This window comes from Balaenoptera acutorostrata, chromosome 3 (assembly GCF_949987535.1).
Source record: "Balaenoptera acutorostrata chromosome 3, mBalAcu1.1, whole genome shotgun sequence".
NCBI lineage: Eukaryota > Metazoa > Chordata > Mammalia > Artiodactyla > Balaenopteridae > Balaenoptera > Balaenoptera acutorostrata.
In genome coordinates, this window is record NC_080066.1 from 30,746,821 (window position 1) to 30,767,833 (window position 21,013).

At 49.4% G+C, this 21,013-nt stretch overlaps 1 protein-coding gene across 3 annotated transcripts in view; it reads right to left on the reverse strand.

Annotated features, from left to right (window-relative positions):
• The window catches only part of PCSK6 (proprotein convertase subtilisin/kexin type 6), a 192,759-nt gene that overhangs the window by 72,888 nt on the left and 98,858 nt on the right, over window positions 1–21,013 (reverse strand). For all 3 annotated transcript variants that reach the window (XM_057544203.1, XM_057544204.1, XM_057544202.1), the window contains exons 7-9: window positions 9,651–9,823; window positions 5,362–5,574; window positions 1,913–2,013 (exon numbers count right to left, since the gene is read on the reverse strand). In XM_057544203.1, the coding sequence (XP_057400186.1) occupies window positions 1,913–2,013; window positions 5,362–5,574; window positions 9,651–9,823 (487 nt within the window). The remainder of the gene's footprint in view (window positions 1–1,912; window positions 2,014–5,361; window positions 5,575–9,650; window positions 9,824–21,013) is intronic.

A 21,013-nucleotide genomic window follows, 5' to 3' on the forward strand; every position in this document is an offset into this window, starting at 1 on the left:
CTCCATTTCATTTTTGATGATAGTAATGAAATCACATATATAGTTGTATGAAAACATGTCTAAGAAATGGTGTTTAAAATGTTTTTTTAAATGAAGAAGGGATTGCTGGGCCTTGGGGGTGGTTCTCACACATAAGGCTCTTCCTTCATCCTTGTCACACACTGCTTCTCCCCCTAGGTGACCTGGCTTTGTCTGGCCTCCTTCCACAGCAAAATTGTTGCACACATGAGCAGCTGTCCAGACACCACCCCGGCCTCCAAAGCCCCTCAGCTGAGGCTGGCAGTGTCCCTGGTTACACCAAGTTCCTTCCTGGACCAACCCTATGCGTTTAAATGCTCTAAGTGGACACTGTTTCCAATGACGTGTGCTTGACCTACCACCTGTAAAATTCTGAGGATGAGCTAAAATGATGAGGCAGTGATTGGGGAATTCATGAGTCCACAGGCCAAGTTTAATGGGACAATCCGGCACAAAGCGGGGTTTGTTTTCTATTTAGTTTCAACTAACAAAACTCCTTGCATGTTTCCAATAAGGAAGGAAAGAAAATATAAAACAACGAATCACCAAGTATGTAAAAGCAACTTTCCACACAAGCAACTATTTAGCATTTTTTAAATGAGCCTCAGGACTCAGAAGCTATCATTTTGGCCTGAAAATCAAACATATTTCGCTCTTTCTTTGTGAAATGGGTAGCATTTGAGTTTTACGCTCTTTCGCCTGATGCAAATCAACAAGCAAACATACACAATTAGAAGGATTGCAGCCACCCAAATATAACTTCTGAATCATTTAAAATCTCATCTGCAGCAAATGACTCCTTCAAAGGGCTGGGTTGTTCTGAGCCAGTTTTGATAGTTAAATTAAAATCTGTTTTTGACCCCATGACTGTATGTGTAGTAGACTCTCTTTTTCTGAACCATCCACCCATTGACAACTCTAGGGGTTTTATTCAGCTTAAAGCAGATAAATCATCACCACTGTATTGTCAACTTATGAACTAAAGTTGACAAAGGGCAGCTGTATCAGCCTAAAGTGTGGTCTTGGGGTGCGGTGCAGGCTTGGGGCACCCCCTCGGTTCCCTGTGCTCCTACGAAGGGCAGGAGACTGTGAGCTTGAAAACGGGAGAGAAGGGAAGAAGCCACTCATGCCCGTGAAGGAGAAATCCTGACGTGAACCTGGATGACACTAGGCTGAGTGAAGTGAGCCAGACACAGAAGGACAAACACTGTGTGATCCCACAAATTCGAAGTCCGAGAGGAGTCAGGTTCATAAAGACAGAAACTAGAACGGTGGTTGGCAGGAGCTGGGGGAGGGGGAAATGGGGAGCGTTATGGGCTGAATTGCGTCCCTTCCCCAAAATCACACGTTGAGGCCCTGACCCCCAGGACCTCAGACGTGACTGCACTTGGAGATGGGGTCTGTAGAGAGGTGATTAAGGTGAAATGGGGTCATTAGGGTGGGCCCTGATCCAACATGACTGGTGTCCTTATAGAAGGATCTAAACACACACACACAGAGGCCATGTGAGGACACGGGGAGAAGGTGGCCACTGGCACGCCAAGGAGAGAGGCCTCAGAGGAAAACAGCCTTGCCGACACCACAATCTTAGACCTCTAGCCTCCAGAACTGTGAGATCGTACGTTTCTGTTGTTTAAGCCCCGCCTGTGGTGTTTCATTATGGCGGCCCCAGCAGACCACACAGGAAGCTGTCTGATGGGTACAGGGCTTCAGTCTGGGCAGACGAAAATGTTCTGCAGATGGCTGGCGGCGACGGTCACTCAACAGTGAATGTGCTTAACGAGCACCACCCTTAAAATGGTGTGTAAAATGTAAATTGTACGTTATGTGTATTTTACCACAATAAAAACTTTTTTAAAAAAAGGAAAAGGGGGGAAGGTAGGTGGGAACTTACTTTGCTTCCAGCGCCAAGGCGATGATGCCGGCCACCATGGGGGCCGAAACTGAGGTCCCGGTGTGGCCATCGGTGCAGCGCTGGCGCAGATCCGTGGTCACCTGGGCGGGGGCAGCAAGCAGCCAGGTCAGAGGCTGCTCAGGACACTGCCCCTGGGCAGGCGTGACCTTGGCCCCAGGGACGGAAGAGGTGCTATGCAGACACACCTTGGCAACGGAGGTTTCCGCGTGTCTGGCACCCCCTGCAGCAACAGGGTGATGGCGGGGTGGGAACGGGGTCAAGGCAACAGCCCCCCACCACTGCAGATGCAGCCCGAGACTCAACAGAGAGACAGAATGAAACAGAGGGGCCTCCGCGGCAAGACCCCCTGCCAGGGCCCCCATCAACAACCCCCAAGTCACTCCAGACTTCAGAGCAGGGAAACATGGGCAGGTGCCGTCTGGCCCAGAGAGCATCTCTGCCGTGAGCCAGAGGTCGGCCATTGGTCAGAGAAGGTCACAGAGCACTCTCCACCAGGACGTCCTCCCAGGTAGCTGACAGTGTCCCAGAGCACCCAGTTCTGTCTGCAGCAGGAGCTACACCTGTGCCCCTTGGTGACGGGGGTGGGCACTGATTCTGGGCCTCACCACAGTCCAGCCTGACTGCACCTTCCCTTTGAACTGAAACGGAGAAGCACGCGTGGGTACAGCTGGGAGATGCCTGTTGTGCTGGATGGGACACTGGCCGTAGTGTGACTCCCATGCATTTTGCAGGTGGAACTAAGGCTGCTAACCAGCTGACCTTAAATCGCGGATTTATCCTGGATTATCTAGCAGGCCCGATGTAACTACAGGGAGGGCTCTTAAAAGTCTGTCACAGAGGCTTACGAGGGACCTGACCCTCCCTGCTGGCTTTGAAGAGGGCGCTGGGGGGACAAAAGCCAGGAACATGGGTGGCCCGCAGAAGCTGGGAACAGCCCTCGGCAGCCAGCCCACACGGAAACAGGAGCTCAGTCCTATAACCACCAGGAACTAAGTTCTGTGAACACCCTGGATGAACAATGAATGGATTCTCCCTCCAGCCTCTGGAAAGGAATGCAGCCCGGCCAACACCTGGACATCAGCCTCGTGAGACCCAGTGGAGGCTGCAGCACTTCTGGCCCACAGAGCTGTGAGATGACACAGCTGTGCTGTTTCCAGCTGCGAAGTTTGGGACAATTTGTTATGACAGCAATAGGAGACTAATATACCCACCAACTGCTAGGCTCCAGCAACCCATCTGCAAAACCCTTGAGAACGAATTTCCCCCGTGGTAACAGTCCATATCCTCTTCCAAACACGGCATTTTCCTTCCTCATGATTCAGCTGGGCCGACCATCACCAGTGAGAGGGATCCAGCCCGTGTCACACACACAGAGGAAGATTCGACAGGGATGCTGGTGGAGACCAGCCTCCTCCCCCCTCCTAGTTCAGCAGGACCTTGACACTGGGGAGGGCAAGGGAGCAGGGATGAGGATGCAACCTCTCTGACCCCAGGATCTTCATCTGCAAAGGGGCTTAATGCCAAGTCCTTCACGGGGCTCCTGTGAAAGCACAGCTGGCACCTGGCACATACTTGTACTCAGTCAAAGGTGGCCAGTGAGGGAAACTGAGATTGTGTAGGCAGGAGACCAAGCTCCCAAGAGCAGGTAAGGCTCGTGGCTGGCTCTCCAGCCTCAGAGAAAGGGGCATGAGTAGAGGGGCCTCCCCACAGGGAGGGGATGGCTGAACCAAGGTGGGCAGCCCCTTCCTGAAACCCTACATCCTGCTTGGTACTTGGCCGTGTTCAGTGAGTGAATGAATGAGGGAGAGATGCCGCTTCAGGTGCAACTTATTTGATCACAAGCCCTGTCTCAGCACCGGGCAATCCCTCGCAGGTCGGCACTCGCTGGATGGTAGCAAGAGAAGAGGACGAGGGGTCCGAGCTCCAATTTCCATGGACACCTGCCTGAACGTGCAGACGCGAGCTGCCCACCATCCAGGGCAGGGGCTCACCCCCTGGCAGGGTCTCTGAGGGACTAAGGGACTCAGAGCAAACACCTGGCCTTGTTGAGTTGGGGGAAAAAACAAAAGCCAAAACAAAAAACAACCTGCCACCCATACTACCAGGGACGAGCACCAGGACAGCAGCTGCAATGGAGTGTGATTTTCTCTTTCACCCTCTGCCCAGTGACACCCTTCTTACCATACATTAGGGCTCAGAGAATTTTTTTAAAAAAGAAAAAGAAATTAAGGCATTTTGTAGCTAAGGCGTGTGCCCACGCATGCACACGTACACACATGCAGATGCCGTGTGATTAATTAAGCAAATAAAGCTGCAAGCCCTGCTCCCAGGGATGGGGAATGGCATCCACCCAGCACAGAGCCCCCGGCACACAGCACCTCCCTGCCCCCTCCAGCCAAGGCCTCTGTCAGGTTCTGCTTAATGGGACTCCAGCAAGTCCGTGTTCAAACGAGCTAGATTCCTAAATGAACAGGACACCATTCAGAATCTCAGCCCCATCCCAGGGGTGCACGGTCCAGTAGAAAAGGAAAATAAATTAATACCTTCGTGAACCAGCCCGGGCCGCTGCCAGGCTGGCGGTGGGAGGATCGCGGCTGACCTTCCCGCTGGTGCAGAGCAAATCAGGGAACGGGAAGCCTGCACGCTCCCGCAGAAAAATGTAAAAATATGCCTGCAAATAATGTCTAAAGATGTGGCCAGGCAACAGGAGAAATGAAAAGACGCCAGTGAGCTTTCAGGTTAAACCAGTTGGCCAGCTCCACGGTCTCCTTTTTTAAACGTCTAAAAACCATCTTAATGACTGTGCATTTGAATTCTGCATTGATTTCAACTTGAAACCCTCCCCTCTTACATTTTTTTAAAGTAGGAAAGCACGTAGGGAAGGAACAAGCACAAACTTCACCCATCACTAAACTAAAAGTTACTTTCTAAAAGATAAACCGCACTTATGTTCATTGAAGTGAGCGTAACCGACAGAAACCACTCTCAACCTGAAGTGTCTGGAAAAGTTCTTTTGTGAGGAAGGGAACACCTAGGACACTCGGATTTCTAAACTGTTTCAGTACAGAAGCAAGACTTTCTCTCACTCTGTTTTGCACGTTGAAACTGAACTGGCCAGTTGGATCCCAAGCGATGTGACCACAGAACGTAGAAAGCTAAAAAAAGACACCGTGCTGAGAATACACCCCGTTCTTAAAGGGTATTTTTAGATCCCTAGAGACAGAGAGGGTTTTAATTGGTATTTTGTGCCAAAATTAGAAAGGCAGGGTCTGAGGAAGGTTGCCAAGGGCCTGGGGTTTTCCTTGAGGCACAACTAGTTCCCTGACGGCAAGGCTGGGCCTGGGGCCAGGTACACACTGCCCTGACTGGCCCGTCCTCCTGGGAATGGGACGAGGAGCTCATCCCCCAGGGTTCCGCCGAGGACTCACGATTTTGCGCTCGTAGAAGGCCCCGCTGCTGTAGGTGGTGGCCAGGGTGGACGCACACTCCTCTAGGTACCAGGGCTTGTAGCCGTTCTCGGTGGTGCTGCTCACGGAGATGGTGTAGATGCTGTTGGTGTAGCCATCGCAGGAGCAGTGGTCCCCCTCTCGGCCGCCGTTCCCCGACGCCCAGACAAAAATGGAACCCAGGCCCTGCCGGCCCTGGAGGGGAGAGGACAGGTGTCAGTCCACACGGACCCCCAGCTGGTCTCACCCCTGTCCGGCGCCCCCCTCCGCCCCTGAAGAGGGAGGGGGCTGAGGAGGATGCACTCAGACCAGACAGAGGCCGCCCAGTGCGTGGTTTGTGGGCTGGTGGGCTCCGTCGTTCCAATTTTCATAGAGTGTTGGCGGCAACAGCTATGACACCGCAGAATCACAACGTCATACTGAGAAGCTGGCCCAGAAAGTCCTCCCTGTTCTTCATGGGAAAATCAAGGCCCTCACACAAGCTGTTCTGTCCCAGAGCAACACCAGTAATTTCCACCGCAATGACCCACGATCAAAAAGACCAAGCAGCGCCCTCAAGTACACTGAGATGAAAGCTGACGGCTGAATTTATGACGTTAATTTTTCTGGGGGAGGAAGAGGGCAAAAGTTCCAGAAAACCCAGCTGCAGAAGCATCCTTCCTGGAGAGCGAGCTCCTTGAAAAGCGGGTGGGCCCAGGATTTGCAGGAACAAGGGCCAAGGGCCAGAACACCCCGGGGCCATCCTAGGAGAGCGCCCCGGGGCTTCCCCACGGGTCAGCATTGAAGCGGCCACACTGCCAGTGCAACCAAGGCCAGCGGCTTCACCTGTGTGTAGGTTTTCACATTTAAGGACACACATGTGACAGCAAGTCTCTGGAAGACAGTAGCAGGTCAGGGGAGCTCCTGCAGCCTCTCCAACCCACACCCATGGGATCCAACCAACACTCATCCCAGCCACAAACACCAGCTAAAGAAGAACACCAGTTCCAAGACGGAACCGACCCGTTCGGTCCGAAAGGCTGGATGGTTGGTGGGCACAGCCAGGCCCAGAGAGCGGTGCCAATACCCGTCTCCACGTGGGCTGGCGGCTCCGGCATCCTTGCCAAGGATACTCCTGTCCAAACACACAGGAGGAAACTGACACTTAGGTCCAACAACTGGCCAATTTAAAGAAAATTTTCAACAAAATCATACAATTCCCCGTAGCCCGACCGAAGCGCTGCTTCTGACAGGATGCCTGACACACCCTTGAAGCTCAAGTCCACCCGGACTGAGGGCACCCACCCGCTCCAGAAGCACCCGGACACCCCACTTTTGGACCAAGTAGACCACAGGTCCCCACCCTTTTGTGCCTGTTTGTCTTCACTCCCACATCCCCACCAGTTCCAACCTGAGGCTCGAGGGACAGCCCAGTCCCAGGGCTCAAAACTGCCTCATCCACTCCGTTTTCCACATCTCGAAGGTAGACCTGCCCAAACGGCCAAGAGCTCGACAGAAAAGTTACTTACAGTTAGCAAAAAGGGCAACCTTCTGGAAAAAAGGCACAAAGGACTAAGGACATGCGTGTGTCTGTGCCCATAACTACCTGTAGGAAAAGATTAATCAGAAGCTCGTTCAAAGCAACGAAAATTGGAATGAAAGGGTGTTGAACCCATCAGAGCCTATCTTTATTTCACCTCCAACTCCTCACCTCACTCCAAATTATTTATCAAAGGCTGTCATTTTGCAAAGCAGGACAAGCGACCTTACTGCTCCAGCAGCATGGAGAATGGCCTCAAAAAGCACTTCTCACACTCGTGAGGAGAATCCCCGGGGGTCTCGCTACATCGCAGACGTGGGCTCAGCTGGTCCAGGTGAGCCCAAGATTCTGCACTTCTGACGGGCTCCCAGGTGATGCCAGCCCTGCTGCTTGGGACCCCACTTTGAATAACAGAGGCCTGAATGCCAAAGACTTGCATCTCTTCACCTGGCACTTTGCAGGTACCACTAGACCCATGAGTTCTCACAGGCATCAAGGCGTCCAAAGCCTCTTTCCCTTCTGAAAACAGTTTCCTGGAAAGGGAACGTGGGAACAAGGCAGAGGAAACACCCAGGTCTGAGCCATCTCTAAGGACTGCATTTTCACTTTCCGGGTCTTCCGTTCCTATGGAAGCCACAGGACAGAGGCTCTAGGGGACGTTTCAACCCCGGCTATGAACTTGCACTTCTGTTCAGGAAGCCACCACCTCAACCCCATCGGAACGTATTTGAGCATCTTGCCTGGGAAGCGGAGACCTCATCCACGGACTCAGAGGGCTAGCACATGCCCGGCATCTGGACAAAGCCAGTGCTTTCAGCCACAGTGACACTGACTCTCCCCTTCTGGGTGACAAGCCACATGATGACCAACATCAAACATATCTTTATGCCAAAGTACAGAGTCTGATGTCTCCTACCACCAACCCACACCATCTACCAAAGACGAAGCCAGATTTTACAGAAAAAGGATATAGGTGACAAACAACAGGGCGTCGAGGAGGAAAAACAGATGGGAGAATGTGGTTCGGTCTGAGATCATCAAATCTCTAGGAGGATTTTCAGTGACAACTTCAGACAGCTGCGATTTAAGGCTCCCTATGTGGCATATTTTATTCAGAATGACTAAAAAAAAAAAAATGAAATGACTTCAGTATTTCAAGAAACTGTGACAAGAATGGCGGGGAACCACATGGTCCTCTCCGCACCTTCCACACTCCCCTGAGAGCTGGATGAAGCCGGTGTTGCTCAGAATTCAGGATTGCTCCTCTGTGGGGCACCACGGGGGGATGGGCAGAGGGCGATAAGGGCTGCTTTCACTATAATCCTCTGGTACTATTTGATTTGTTAACTATTTATTAACCACATTTTAATCATGCATGGTTTACAATAAGGTAAGAACTTTTAAAATACGTTTAAAAAAATACAGATAATAAAATGGGCTTGACCTGGCCCCCCGTCCTGTTTCCTGTAGAAGCCAGAGTATAAACCCTGCCTTGGGGATGCCTGGACCTCCTGACCCAACCCTGCCAGCATCGCCGGGCCTCCCAGGGCCACCCGGACGCTGACCACAGCTCTGTGTCTGCTCCAAGAAGCTGTCCTTGCCCAGAAATCTGCCTTGCCACCCTGCTTGTAAGAGCTGGGTCATCTCCAGGACACCCCCCCACCCAGGCTTTCCTGACTCACAAGGACCCACAACTGATGACCACAGAGTGACTGGGCTGGACCTCCCGAGAGGAGCCTGCCAGCCTCCTCTGCTCCCCCTCAGCCGGTGGCTGGAGGGCCCATGCTCAGATGTTTGCTCGGTGTAGCCCCCAGTGGGGTCCACCCCACACATCCTAAACACACTGGGCTGCGAGCTGGCAGGGAGAGAACACGGCCAAGACCTGCTGCTTCGGGGGTTCTGGCTGAGCACACTCCCCGTGATGGACGCAGACCGCTCCACGGCTCGGGGTTCCTGTGAGCAGGTGGGCCGAGGCCCAGACTCCCCTTCCACCTGCACTGTCCCAGGTAACAGGCCAGGTGGTTAGTCTGGGATCCCCACCACCTACCTGCATACTCCCCTCAGCTGGGGGCAGTCAGGCTCCAAGGCTCAGAGCCAGGGGGCTGGTGAGTGACCAGCTGGTACTTTCCGGAACAGCTGCTCTGTAATGAGGTGACGTCCTTCTGCTCCCGTTGGTGGACGGCCGCTTCCCTGAGCCCCCAAATGACTTCTCCCTCGCTCTGGTCCTGGCACCATCGCTGTCCTGCTTTGGGGCTCTCCCCTGTCACTCTAATTCTGTGTGTATGCTGCTCACATTTATTTATTTTTTAAATTTTTTTTTTGGGGGGCCACACTGCACGGCATGTGGGATCTAGTTCCCCAACCAGGGATGGAACCCACACCCCCTGCAGTGGAAGCACGGAGTCTTAACCACTGGACCGCCAGGGAAGTCCCTCAAGTTTATTTACTGTTACCTACGTGACAAGATTTCTTCTTACCTATATGACATGTTGGTTGTTTAGTAAGACATACTTTGAAACAGCATGAAGATGGTCCCATATTTGTTTCTTAAAAAGGTGAGTGAACCCAGTTCCTTCTATATGCATAGAAGTGTTAAATAAAGAGCATTTGGAAGATCATCTTTGGGTTTGTCGGATTGAGAGTGTTTTTAATGTTATCTTTTTGGCTTTATTCCTTCTGATGTCTCACTGTTAAATATTTTCACTATTCCCCCCATCCCTGAGGCTCCCTTGCAGCTCTGAGTTACTCACACCTTTTTAATGCCGTACTCGAAGGCCTGTCTGGCCAGTCGGCCGGGCCCGTCCACGGTCTTCCCGTCGTCGTCCGGCCCCCAGCTCGCGCTGTAAATGTCGATGTAGTTGGGTCTGATGCCCAGGGACTTGGCCTCCACCACGTCGGTCACGTCTCCGTCCAGCATGCGGATGCCTGGAAGCACAGGCCCGTGACAGTCGCATGGAAGGTGGGTGGGTGGGTGAGGTTCCGTGCGGATGTTGGTCCCCGCATGGCCACTGGTCCCCGTGTGGACCGTGGTCCCCGCACAGCTGTCCGGGGTGCTGGGCACAGCATCCAGGCCCCATGCTTAGCTGGGACACCAAGCTACTGGAAACTCCTGCTCTTAGAACCTCGAAACTGTACTCAAACACAATGTCAGAGACATTCACGGCAAAACAAGAGTGAGATTAGGCCCGGGTGACATCAAAAACTCAACAAGAGTACTCACAGCCACATGGGTGCTGACCGAGGAAGGGGCTGAGGTCATCAGAGAACCAGCTCCTTATAGCTGGACAGCCTTAAAGGGGAGCAGCAGAGATAGACTTCAACACCGTCTGCTTTACCTGCCGGCTCTCCATCTATTTCCCTTCCCCTCGTCCCTGCCTACCATGGACTGAACGCTTGTGTCCCTCCAGATTCACATGCTGGAGCCCTAACCCCCGAAGTGAGGGCATCTGGAGGTGGGACTTTAGGAGGTAACTAGGTTTAGGTGAGGTCAGGAGGGTGGCCCCAGGGCAAGATTAGCACCCTTCGCTGGCTTCCTGTCCCCTCCACCGCGTGAGGACACGGATGGTGGTCGTCTGCCAGCCACCACGTGGGCCTCACGGGGAACCAGTGGGCCAGCACCTTGATCTTGGACTTCTAGCCTCCAGAACTGTGGGACGTAACTGTCTGTGATTTGGGCCTCCCGGTCTATGACCGCCCGAGTGATTCAGAACCTCAGGTGCCTGGCAGTAGGACAGCGTGGGGATGCCACCATCGTTCAGACACGGAGACGGCGGCACAGGACAAGTGGGGGTAGATGCCTTGTCACCCCCTCACCCACGGGAGGGACATGGGGCAGGCCACGGGGGAAGCCCTGCTTTGACCACCGGTCGTGACCAGCTAGTGACTACAAGAGCTACCTTGTCTCACTAAGCTTCTGTTTTCTATAAACTGTGATGATGAAAATTATTGTATCTATACAGGTGCCACAAACACTAAAAAGACGGTTCATATAAAGTGCCTGGAGTGCGGTAAGTACCCAGTGTGTGTCAGCAGCTGGTCTGACCCCACCTGTAAAAACGGGGATAGTGAAACCTACCTCCGGGGGTTGTTAATAACTACTTTTTACCTTTATTTTTAAAACATTTACTATTTGACATGTATGAAGGATTGCCTGGCACAAACGTGTTAGTTATAAAGCCTAATAAAATAACAGACACACATGAACATCCATCTAGGGAAAATATGAACTTGAGCCACTGTGGCCTCAACCCAGGCCCTGCCCCTCACGGAGGAAACTGCTCAGAATTTTGGACTAGTCTTTCCATTGCCTTTAAAAACGGGTGCTGTAATACAACTGTATGCATAATACACTGCTTAGCTTTGCTTGTACTGGGAATTCATCCTTTCTTGGTTATGTATGTTGTAAACATCTTCTCCCAGTTGATGCCTTGTCTTCTCACTTGTTATGGTGTCTTTTGATAAACAGAGGTTCTTAATTTCAAGAGAGTGGGAGCCAATTTCCCTTTGAAGATCAAGGGGGTTATTACGAGGGCCAAATCTTTTCTGGGTTTGTGGGCATCTGTCGTGGGTTGGTGCCACTTCTGCTGCATCAGCTCATCGCACTTTCTCCTTTCTCAGATTTCTGGGTGGACGAGGAGAGTCAGAGTAGCCCCAAGTACCATCCTTCCCAGTTGCTAGTCTGTGTGCCCAGGGCCTTTGCCTCTTTGGCTGCGTCAGAGACACTGGGCCCAGAGGCTCTTGGAGCCACGAACCCCAAGGAGGGGCCATAACCAGTACAGGACGTTGGCCACGTGGTGTGGCAAAGGCGGGGCCCCAGGCAAAATAAAGAGCAGCTCACAGCTGGGGGAAGAGAGCAGGGGTCAGACAGTCCTGGGGTGGAATCTCATCTCGGCTGCATGTGACCTTGGCCCAGGGTCTCAAAGTGTCCGAGCCCTTGTTTTCCACAAAACTTACCTGCCAGGGTAGTCGGGAGGATTAAATATTTGTTAAGGCCCTGGGGCCCTGTGCTTTTTGAGAAATGGCAGCTGCTTTCTTTATGCCCTTCTATTTGGCAATGGATTTTCCAGGGCAAGAGACCCCGCCGGTCACACTGTAGCCACAATCAATTCTGATGTCCTAGGGGTGACATTTAACCTGCTATCCTAGGGCTTCTCCATGCCAGTGATAGGTGTTGGGATGCCTCTTTTTGAACAGGAACAAGATGCCAAACGACATCTAAAATAAGTAAAAACATAAGACCAGAATGCTTTCCCAACACTTCTCACAATGCTCCTCATCTTGGAGGAAGAGTAACTGACGTGTGAGAAAGAAAGCATAACGTATTTAGATTTTAATGAAGCATCTATTTTCCCCAACACTGACAAGTTGCCAACAAGGAAAAGGTAAATATTTTCAGTGGAAACCTGCTGTTCCAATATTAGCTTTAAATGTGAATGGCTCTCTGGAAACGCCAAACTGAAGAAAACAGTCATTTCTCCAATGAAAAAATAAAGACCCATTTCCCATAAACTGTCAGGTACAAAAATAATGTGGACAAATCATTTGGATGGCAGAGCCACTCATGGTTGTTAGCGTGCTCACGACTCAGCAGTGGGCTGGGTTCAGGGCTCCCAGGGTAGGATGAGCAGGCCCGAGCCGTCCACTCCAAGGGCCAGTCTGTGGCACCAGATGGGAGGAGTGTGAGGAGGAGGAGGACGGGGCTTTGCAGGGTCCGACAGGTTTGCGTTTGGGTGGACAACTCCTAGTGCTGCCAGGGCTCAGCCCCCCAGGGAAGAATCACACAGCTTGCCTCACAGGAAACAATAAACTTTCCATAAACTGGCCTGCACCCAACGATAGCTTCAAGGCCCCAGGAGAACCTGATGAAAGCAATGATTTTACAAGTCTCTTGATGAAGTTAAAAAAACTAACCGGGACTTCCCTGGTGGCGCAGTGGTTAAGAATCCGCCTGCCAATGCAGGGCACACAGGTTCGAGCCCTGGTCCGGGAAGATCCCACATGCCACGGAGCAACTAAGCCCGTGCGCCACAACTACTGAACCTGTGCTCTACAGCCCGTGAGCCACAACTACTGAGCCCGTGTGCCACAACTACTGAAGCCCACGCGCCTCGAGCCTGTTTTCCACAACAAGAGAAGCCACCGCAATGAGAAGCCCGCGCACCACAACAAAGAGCAGCCCCTGCTTGCTGTAACTAGAGAAAGCCTGCGTGCAGCAACGAAGGCCCAACGCAGCCAAAAATAAATATAAATAAATAAATTTATTAAAAAAAAAGCCAAAACACTTTTTTTTTCATAGTGACCTGTCCTTCCTCTCTTTTCCTGCTCCAATTTATGGTGGGACTTTGCAAACCACAGGCTTGTATAAGGCAAGGCAAACCCGTGGACATGCAGATGACCATGTGAAGCAGCCCGAGACACAGCATTTCCCCTGAAAACGTCCTGAAGAAGTTCCATGTTCAAAGGCAATGGATTTGTCTTCTATGTCTGTGAGTCTCTTTCTGTTTTGTAAATAAGTTTATTTGTATTTTTTTTTTAGATTCCGCATATAGGCGACATCATATGATATTTGTCTTTTCCCAAAGGGGAAAAGGGTGGGGGATAAATTAGGAGTTTGGGATTAACATACACACACTACTAAATATAAAAGAGATAACCAACAAGGACCAACTGTATAGCACAGGGAACTCTACTCAATACTCTGTAATAACCTATATGGGAAAATAATCGGAAAAAGAATATTTATATATAAAATATATATAAGACTGAATCACTGTGCTGTACAGATGAAACTAACACAACAATGTAAATCAACTGTACTTCGATATAAAATAAATAAATAAACAATTTTTAAACAGTAAACAGTAAGATCAGAGTGTGCTGGATTTGGAGACGGGGTTTTTAAAGGGGTAATTAAGCTGAAATGAGGTCACATGGGTGGGCACCCATCCAACATGACTGGTGTCCTTTTAAGAAGAGGAAATTCTGACACAGACAACACAGACTAAGGGATGACCATGAGAAGACACAGCGAAAAGCAGCCGTGTGTGCTGGTCTAGAGAGAGGCCTCGGAAGAAACCAGATCTTCCGACACCTTGATCTTGGACTCACAGCCTCCATAACCAAGAGAAAATACACTTCTGTTGGTAAGCCCCAAAAAAGGTAACAGGAAGAACAGACACACACACATACACACACACACACACACACAAGAAGTCAGCTATCAGCCGGTTATTAATGTTTGCAGGAAGGCAGGGGAGTGGGGCACGGGGCCCACTTTTGTTTATTTAGAAGTAATGTATTTTGCCTTCAGCAAACGAATGGCAATGCTAGAGCAATAGAGGCAAGTAAAATGAGATTGTAGCTTCCTGAGTGTGACAAATAGGCCTCCCCAACAAATTTTGCTCATTAATTCTGAGTTTATTTTCATAAATCCACAGAGAATTGGTTTTTGGTTTTTTTTTCTCCCCCCACTAAAACTACAGTACATTCTGTTCTACCAACAGCCACTCTGGGCCAAGTGAGGTTGCAACAGTTGTTTAGAAATGCTAAAAACCTAAAAGGTTTCTGTTAACTCTCATTATGGCCTAAGACAAACAGGGCTCTCAGATCTCTAAATACACCCACATGTGACAGCCTCCTCCTAGGACCCGGGGGGGCCATGGTCGGCCGGGTTGTGAGCCACATCTGCACTTGCCATTGTCACACGAAGTGCCTGGAGACCCGCGGCCGACGGCCAAGCCAAGTTTCCCCTGGCCTCCTGCTAGGTTCCCAATCTCCCTCTGTAGTGGAAACACAGCTAGAGCCAGCGGTGCCCCAGTGAACTCACGGGCCTGTCCTGCCACGGAGCCCTGGGCCCCTCCTAGGTAGGTCTTGAACCGGGTCTCTTATTTTCTGTATTCTGATGCTTTGACCTCTTGGGGCCTTGCTGACCCTGCAGGGACTGACACCTCCATGCTCCAGGGCTGGCCAGTTCCTGGAGATGGTCCAGAACTCCCCCAGGAGCACATCTTTCCTACGCAAACCAACCAATCCAGAGCTCACACCCCCAAGCACCCCCCCCCCTTTATGGGGCTTTTACACTTGGGGTTACTCTCCACCTGCCCTAATCACCCCAGGGCCAGGTATCATACAAGCAGGGGCAGCCCCTAAGCCCTGAGCCCTGAAATGATTCAAACTAGCCCATCCTAAGCCTGCTCACCCCACCTCGCCCATTCTTTCCTGCAGAAACCACAATAAAGGCTGAAGCCCACAGGTCCCCTCGCTCCCTCTGCCTCCTGACCGACCCTGGTGCTTTTCCGCGTGTCCTCCACGCCAGGCATAACCCATCCTCTTGGGAACTGTGAGTAACAAACTCTGTTCAATGGCCATTGTCTCCTGATCTGTGGGCCTTGTCATACCTAAATAGTAATGAAAACTCTATTTTATAACAGGTCACTCTTTTATAATCAGGTTCTGCTGATTTTTCAGAGAACTATAAAAAAGTGGAAGAACCTCAGCAATGCTCTAGAGATTTGAAACCCAGACTGACTTTCGTGGTCTCTCCACCAGGGAGCAGGGGCCAGAGAACAAGGCGATCCAGTGAGAGCTGGCAGCTTGGGACAGGGGACAGAAGAGCATGATGGGGACCCGAGTATCCATCCTGCAAGTGGGAACACGAGGAGCCCTAGTGGATGTGCACCTGTGACAAGGACGTGAGCACATGCCCTGAGCTGGCCTTTGACAGAGACCAGAACACGGTGGCGATAAGACAGTCACACCCAGAACAGAGGCCACCGGCTTGTCACGTAGGCTTGGACTTGTTCCCTGTGCTCTCCCCGGCCTTTCTCACACACCCCCAGAAGCGGAGCTGCTTCCCACTCAGTGTCTGTGAGGACAACCTCAGGAACCCCAACACGCAGCCTAGAACCGGCTCACCTGTCCTTGGGGCGGGGGGCTGCAGGGCAGCGTGGCAGGGGCGTGGCCACCAGGGGGACACAGGGTACAGGAGCTGTGGCCACGCTTGTCCATCTCCTCCTTCCCAAGGCTCCTCTTAGCCTCGGGGTCCCAGACCCAGCAGGCGGGGGGTCTTTGATGAGAATGTGGGGCTACAGCTGCCCACAGTCACTAAATCCCCCCAAACCTCCCAAGGCATTTAGAATCCTCCTGCAGTGGAAAATGCACTTGGAGCCTTTGAAGATTAAACTGTAGCTTAAACTGTCCTCTTAAAACACTCATAAGCCTAAACTGCTTAATGGAAACACTAATGAGACTGAATTCTGTGAGTCTGAATTAACATAATTAAGTAATTTATGGGCAAGGATTAATTTAGCTGTAATGCACTTAACAGTCTCATGTTTGCGAAAAGAAAGGCATGATTCAGTTCCCCAGTCAAAACAGAGAACAAAAACACCAACAGGAATTTGCCTGCTGCTGTTTCACTTTTCCTTCCCAGAAACAGAGTCAACAGACTGAAAAGATGCACGTCCTTCATGCAGCCTGAGCAGAGAGTTTTTCAGTTTCAGGGCATCTGCCAGGCCCGGGAGGGGTTCCTGGCAGCCGCCCATGGCCCTGCTCCCTAACAGCCTTGGGATCTGTCCCTTGGGCCAGGGGTGCTTCTCCGAGCTGGACGCAGGACAGGTTGTGCTCCAGGTGACACCGTCCTGACCCAGGGAAGTCTCTGAATCTTGTTAAGCATCAGTTCAGGGGAGCAACTCCCCAAAAGACTGATGCCCTTTAGAGTTAAAGGGGTGAGGGCTTCACTGCCTGCCTTGCAGGTTCCCTGACAGAGCAAGTTCTGCTCAGGCCGGGGTGGGGTGGACAGCTGGCTGCCCAGAAAGCCTGTCTCACAGGGTGCTGGGAGGGGCCATGAAGCCAGGAGGACGTGATGCAGCGGCCGGGCTCACACCCAGGGGCCTCTCAAGGCACCGGCAGGGAGGGTCCTGTCTATGGAGCTCACCTGGCGGGTGAGATGAAGGAGATAATGATGATGATGATGATGATGATGATGATGGAGCTGAAGGCTGGTAGGTGCAGGCAAGTCTGAGCCCACCCACCACCAGTGCTGACCAGAAGCAGATGGGGAAAGAGGGAAGGGGCATTACAGGGAGTGAGAAGGGGAAGATCAAACATAGGGCTGAAAAAAAAAAAAAAGGTTAACAGAGTGAGAGAGTAAAGAGAGGTTAAGTGAGGAGAGAGGATGGGGTGAGGCCCGCCATCCTTTCCCTCCACCTCCCACGTTGCCCCATTATCGGAGGAAGGACAGAGTACACAGCTTAGTACATTTGAGGCTGAGAGAGAGAGCAAGGCTGAAATATCTTTGGAAGGAATGTGAATGCAAACAAGGAAAAGAATACACGTGCACACCATGGACCCTTCCTTCCTGCTTCTGTTCCTGCTCACAGGGCTTGGTGGCAGCTGTCCTCATCCGGCCACCACCGTGTCCAGCATCAGAGAACCACAGCCACAAAGGGACAACCCGGGCTTCAGGTCAGCAGGCCTGAGTTCACATCCTGGCTCTGCCTCAGCAGCTGTGTGGACCTGGACATGGCAGGGAACTTCTCTGGTTGTCACTTTCCCCTGGTGAAAAGTGGCCATGATAATATCCACCTTGCAGAACCATTCTGAGGATGAGATGCACAGACGAGTATACATGTCTGGTGCAGCATCTGGTAACTAACAGCAACCAGTGACAGCACTTAGCACCATCACAATAAAAATACTAAGGAGCTTGGACCACGAAGGAAAACCGAGCCCTCGGTCCACCTCTACTCAGGGCCCGAATCCCTAGAAATAACAGGAAAAAGAGAAGAAAACGAATAAAACTGTAACAGCCCTGGAAACAAGACTGGCAGATGATATGTCCAAGGAACTGCGGGAAGGCAGTGAGCAGATGGGATGAGGCTGCAGGAGGAAGCAGGGCCTGGGTGGGGAGGCTGCTGCCGAGGGGAGAGCAGTGCCAGAGGAGCAGGGCAGGGGCGCCCAGGGTGGGCGTGGGCAGCGGCAGGCTTCATTCAGAGGCCGAGAGGCAGGACAGAGCCCGGGGATGGGGAGGCCGCCACCGCCCTACCAGACTTCAACATCTTCTCTCAACACTCGATAGAACAGCCAGACAGAAAATTAGAAAGGATGAGGAAGAACTCAACACCATCAACCAACAGGTTCTCATAAACATTTTTAGAACATTCTACTCAACAACAGAATACACGTTATTCTCAAGGGCCCACAGAACATATTCCAAGAGAGATTAGACCCTGACCTCAATGAATTTAAGAGAACTGAACTCCTACAGAATGTGTTCTGCAACCACAATGGAATCCAACTAGTAACTGACTTACAGAGGGAAAATAGAAAAATCTCCAAGCAGCTGGAAACAAAACAACACACTTTTAAAAAATCCACGAGTCCAAGAGGAAGTCTCAAGGGAAAAACAAAACAGAACATTGAACTGAATGAAAAGGAAAATACAACATACCAAAATCTGTGAGACATGGCTACACTATTGCTAAGAGGGAGATTTCTGGCACCATTGTTCACATCAGAAGAGAAGAAAAGTCTCAAGTCAGTAACCGAAGCACCCACTTCAAGATCCTAGAAAAAGAGGAGCTAAATAAGCCCAAAGCAAAAGGAAGGAAGGAAATAATAAAGAGCAGAAAACAGTGAAATTGAAAACAGAAAAACACTAGAGAAAGTAAGTGTAACAAAGAGCTAATTTTGTGAAAAGATCAATAAAACTGATAAACTTCCAGTTAAGAATGACTAAGCAAAAAAAAAAAGAAGACACAAATTACCAATATCAGGAAAGAAACAAAGAATATACCCACAGATGCTACCAACAGCAAAAGTGTAATAAGGGAATATTACAAACAACTCTACACAAATATACTTGATAAATTCGATGAAATGGACCACTTCCTCAGAACACACAAACTACTACAACTCACCCCAATATGAAAAGGATAATTTGAACAACCCTATATAACTTTCCAAGAAACTTAGTTTGTAATTTTTAAAAAATCTCCCCGCCAAAGAGATATGGTTCCACTGGAAGATTTTACTAATAGTTTAAAGAATTAACACCAATTCAACACAATCACTTCCAGAACATAAAAGAGGAGGGAACACTTCCCAATTCATTTACTGAAGCTAGGATTACCCTGATAGTACAAAGACAGTCCAAAAAAAAAAAAAAAAAGAGCAAGAGAGAGAAAGAAAAAGAAAATTACAGACCAAGAATCCTCATGAACACAGACACAAACACCCTTAACAAAATATTAGCAAACAGGTTTCAGTAATATATATATAAAAAAGGAAACACCATGACCAAGTGGGGCTTGGTCAGATTCAGTACTGGATCAATATTCAGAAATCAACCAATATAACCTACCATATTAACAATTTAAAGAAGAAAAATCACATAATCGTGTCACTCAACAAGGAAAAGGCAGTGACAAAATTCAATACCCATTCATTTAAAAAAGAAAAAAAACTCTCAAACTATGACTAGAAGGGAACATCACCAACTTGCTGAAGAGTATTTACAAAAAAAGCCTACAAGTAACATTATACTTAATGGTGAAAGTCTGAATGCTTTCCCCTAAAGTCAGGAACAAGGTAAAGATGTCTGCCCTAGGTTGGAAGTTCTAGCCATGGCAACAAAACAAGAAAAGGAAATAAGAGGCATAAGGATCAAAAAGAAGAAATAAAACTGCCCTTATTTGTAGATGACATTATCAAGTATAAAATCTTAAAGAATCTACTCCTAGAACTAATAAGCAAGTTCAGAAAGGTTGCAGGATATAAGATTAACATGCAAAAGCAGTTATATTTCTGTATGTCAACAATGAACACATGAACATCAAAATTAAAAATATAATGCCTGGGACTTTCCTGGTGGCGCACTGGTTAAGAATCTGCCTGCCAATGCAGGTGACACGGGTTCGACCCCTGGTCTGGAAATATACCACATGCTGTGGAGCAACTAAGCCCGTGCGCCACAACTACCGAGCCTGCATTCTAGAGTCCGAGAGCCACAACTACTGAGTCCGCGTGTCACAACTACTGAAGCCCGCGTGCCTAGAGCCCGTGTTCCGCAATGAAGAGTAGCCCCCGCTTTGCGGCAACTAGAGAAAGCCTGCGCACAGCAACGAAGAAAAAGGAAAGAAATACAATGCCTTTTATCAATGCTTAAATAAAATGAAATATTTAGGTATAAATCTAACCAAACATGTATAGGACTTGCATAGTGAAAGCTTCATAGTGCTGATGAAAGAAATCAAAGAAGATCTAAAAAAATGAAAAGAGGTATTGTGTTTGTGAAGACTGAACATAGTAAAGATGTCAGTTCTCCCAACTGATGTACAGGTCTAACACAATCCCTACCAAAACCCCAGCAAGATATTTTTTGTAGATATTGACAAGATAATGATAAAACTTGTATGGAAAGGCAAAAGAACTAGAAAAGTTCATATAAGTTTGAAAAAGAACTTATTGCTACCACTAAAGTGGGAGCAATCAGTCTACCCCATTTCACAACTTTTTGTAGCTATAATAATCAAGACTCTGCTGCACTGGGAGAGGGACAGACACATAGATCAATGGAACAGACAGAGAGCTCGGAAATAAACCCACACAAATATGCCCAAATGACTCTTGACAAAAGTGCAAAGCAACTCAGTGGAAGAACGACAGGCATTTCAACACATGGTGCTGGAGTAACTGGATGACCATAGGCAAACAAAACAAAAAACAAACAAAAAAACCCCTTGACCTAAGTCTGATACCTTATACAACATTAACTCAAATTGGATCTCTCAAAATGAAACTCAGAATATATAACTTTTATAAAACTATAAAGCTTTTAGGGAAAAAAAACCCAGAGAGTATCTTTAGAATCTAAGATAAGGCAAAGAGTTCTAAGATTGATACCAAAAAACATGACCCTAAAAGGAAAAGTTAATAAATTGGATTTTATCAAAATTTTAAAATTTTACTCTGGAAAAGACCCGGTTAAAGAGGATGAAAAGACATGTTACAAAATGGGAGAAAATATTCACAAACAACATAATCATCAAAGCACAAGTAGCTAGAATATATAAAGATCTCTCAACACTCAATAGTTAAAAATTAGAAAATGAGAAA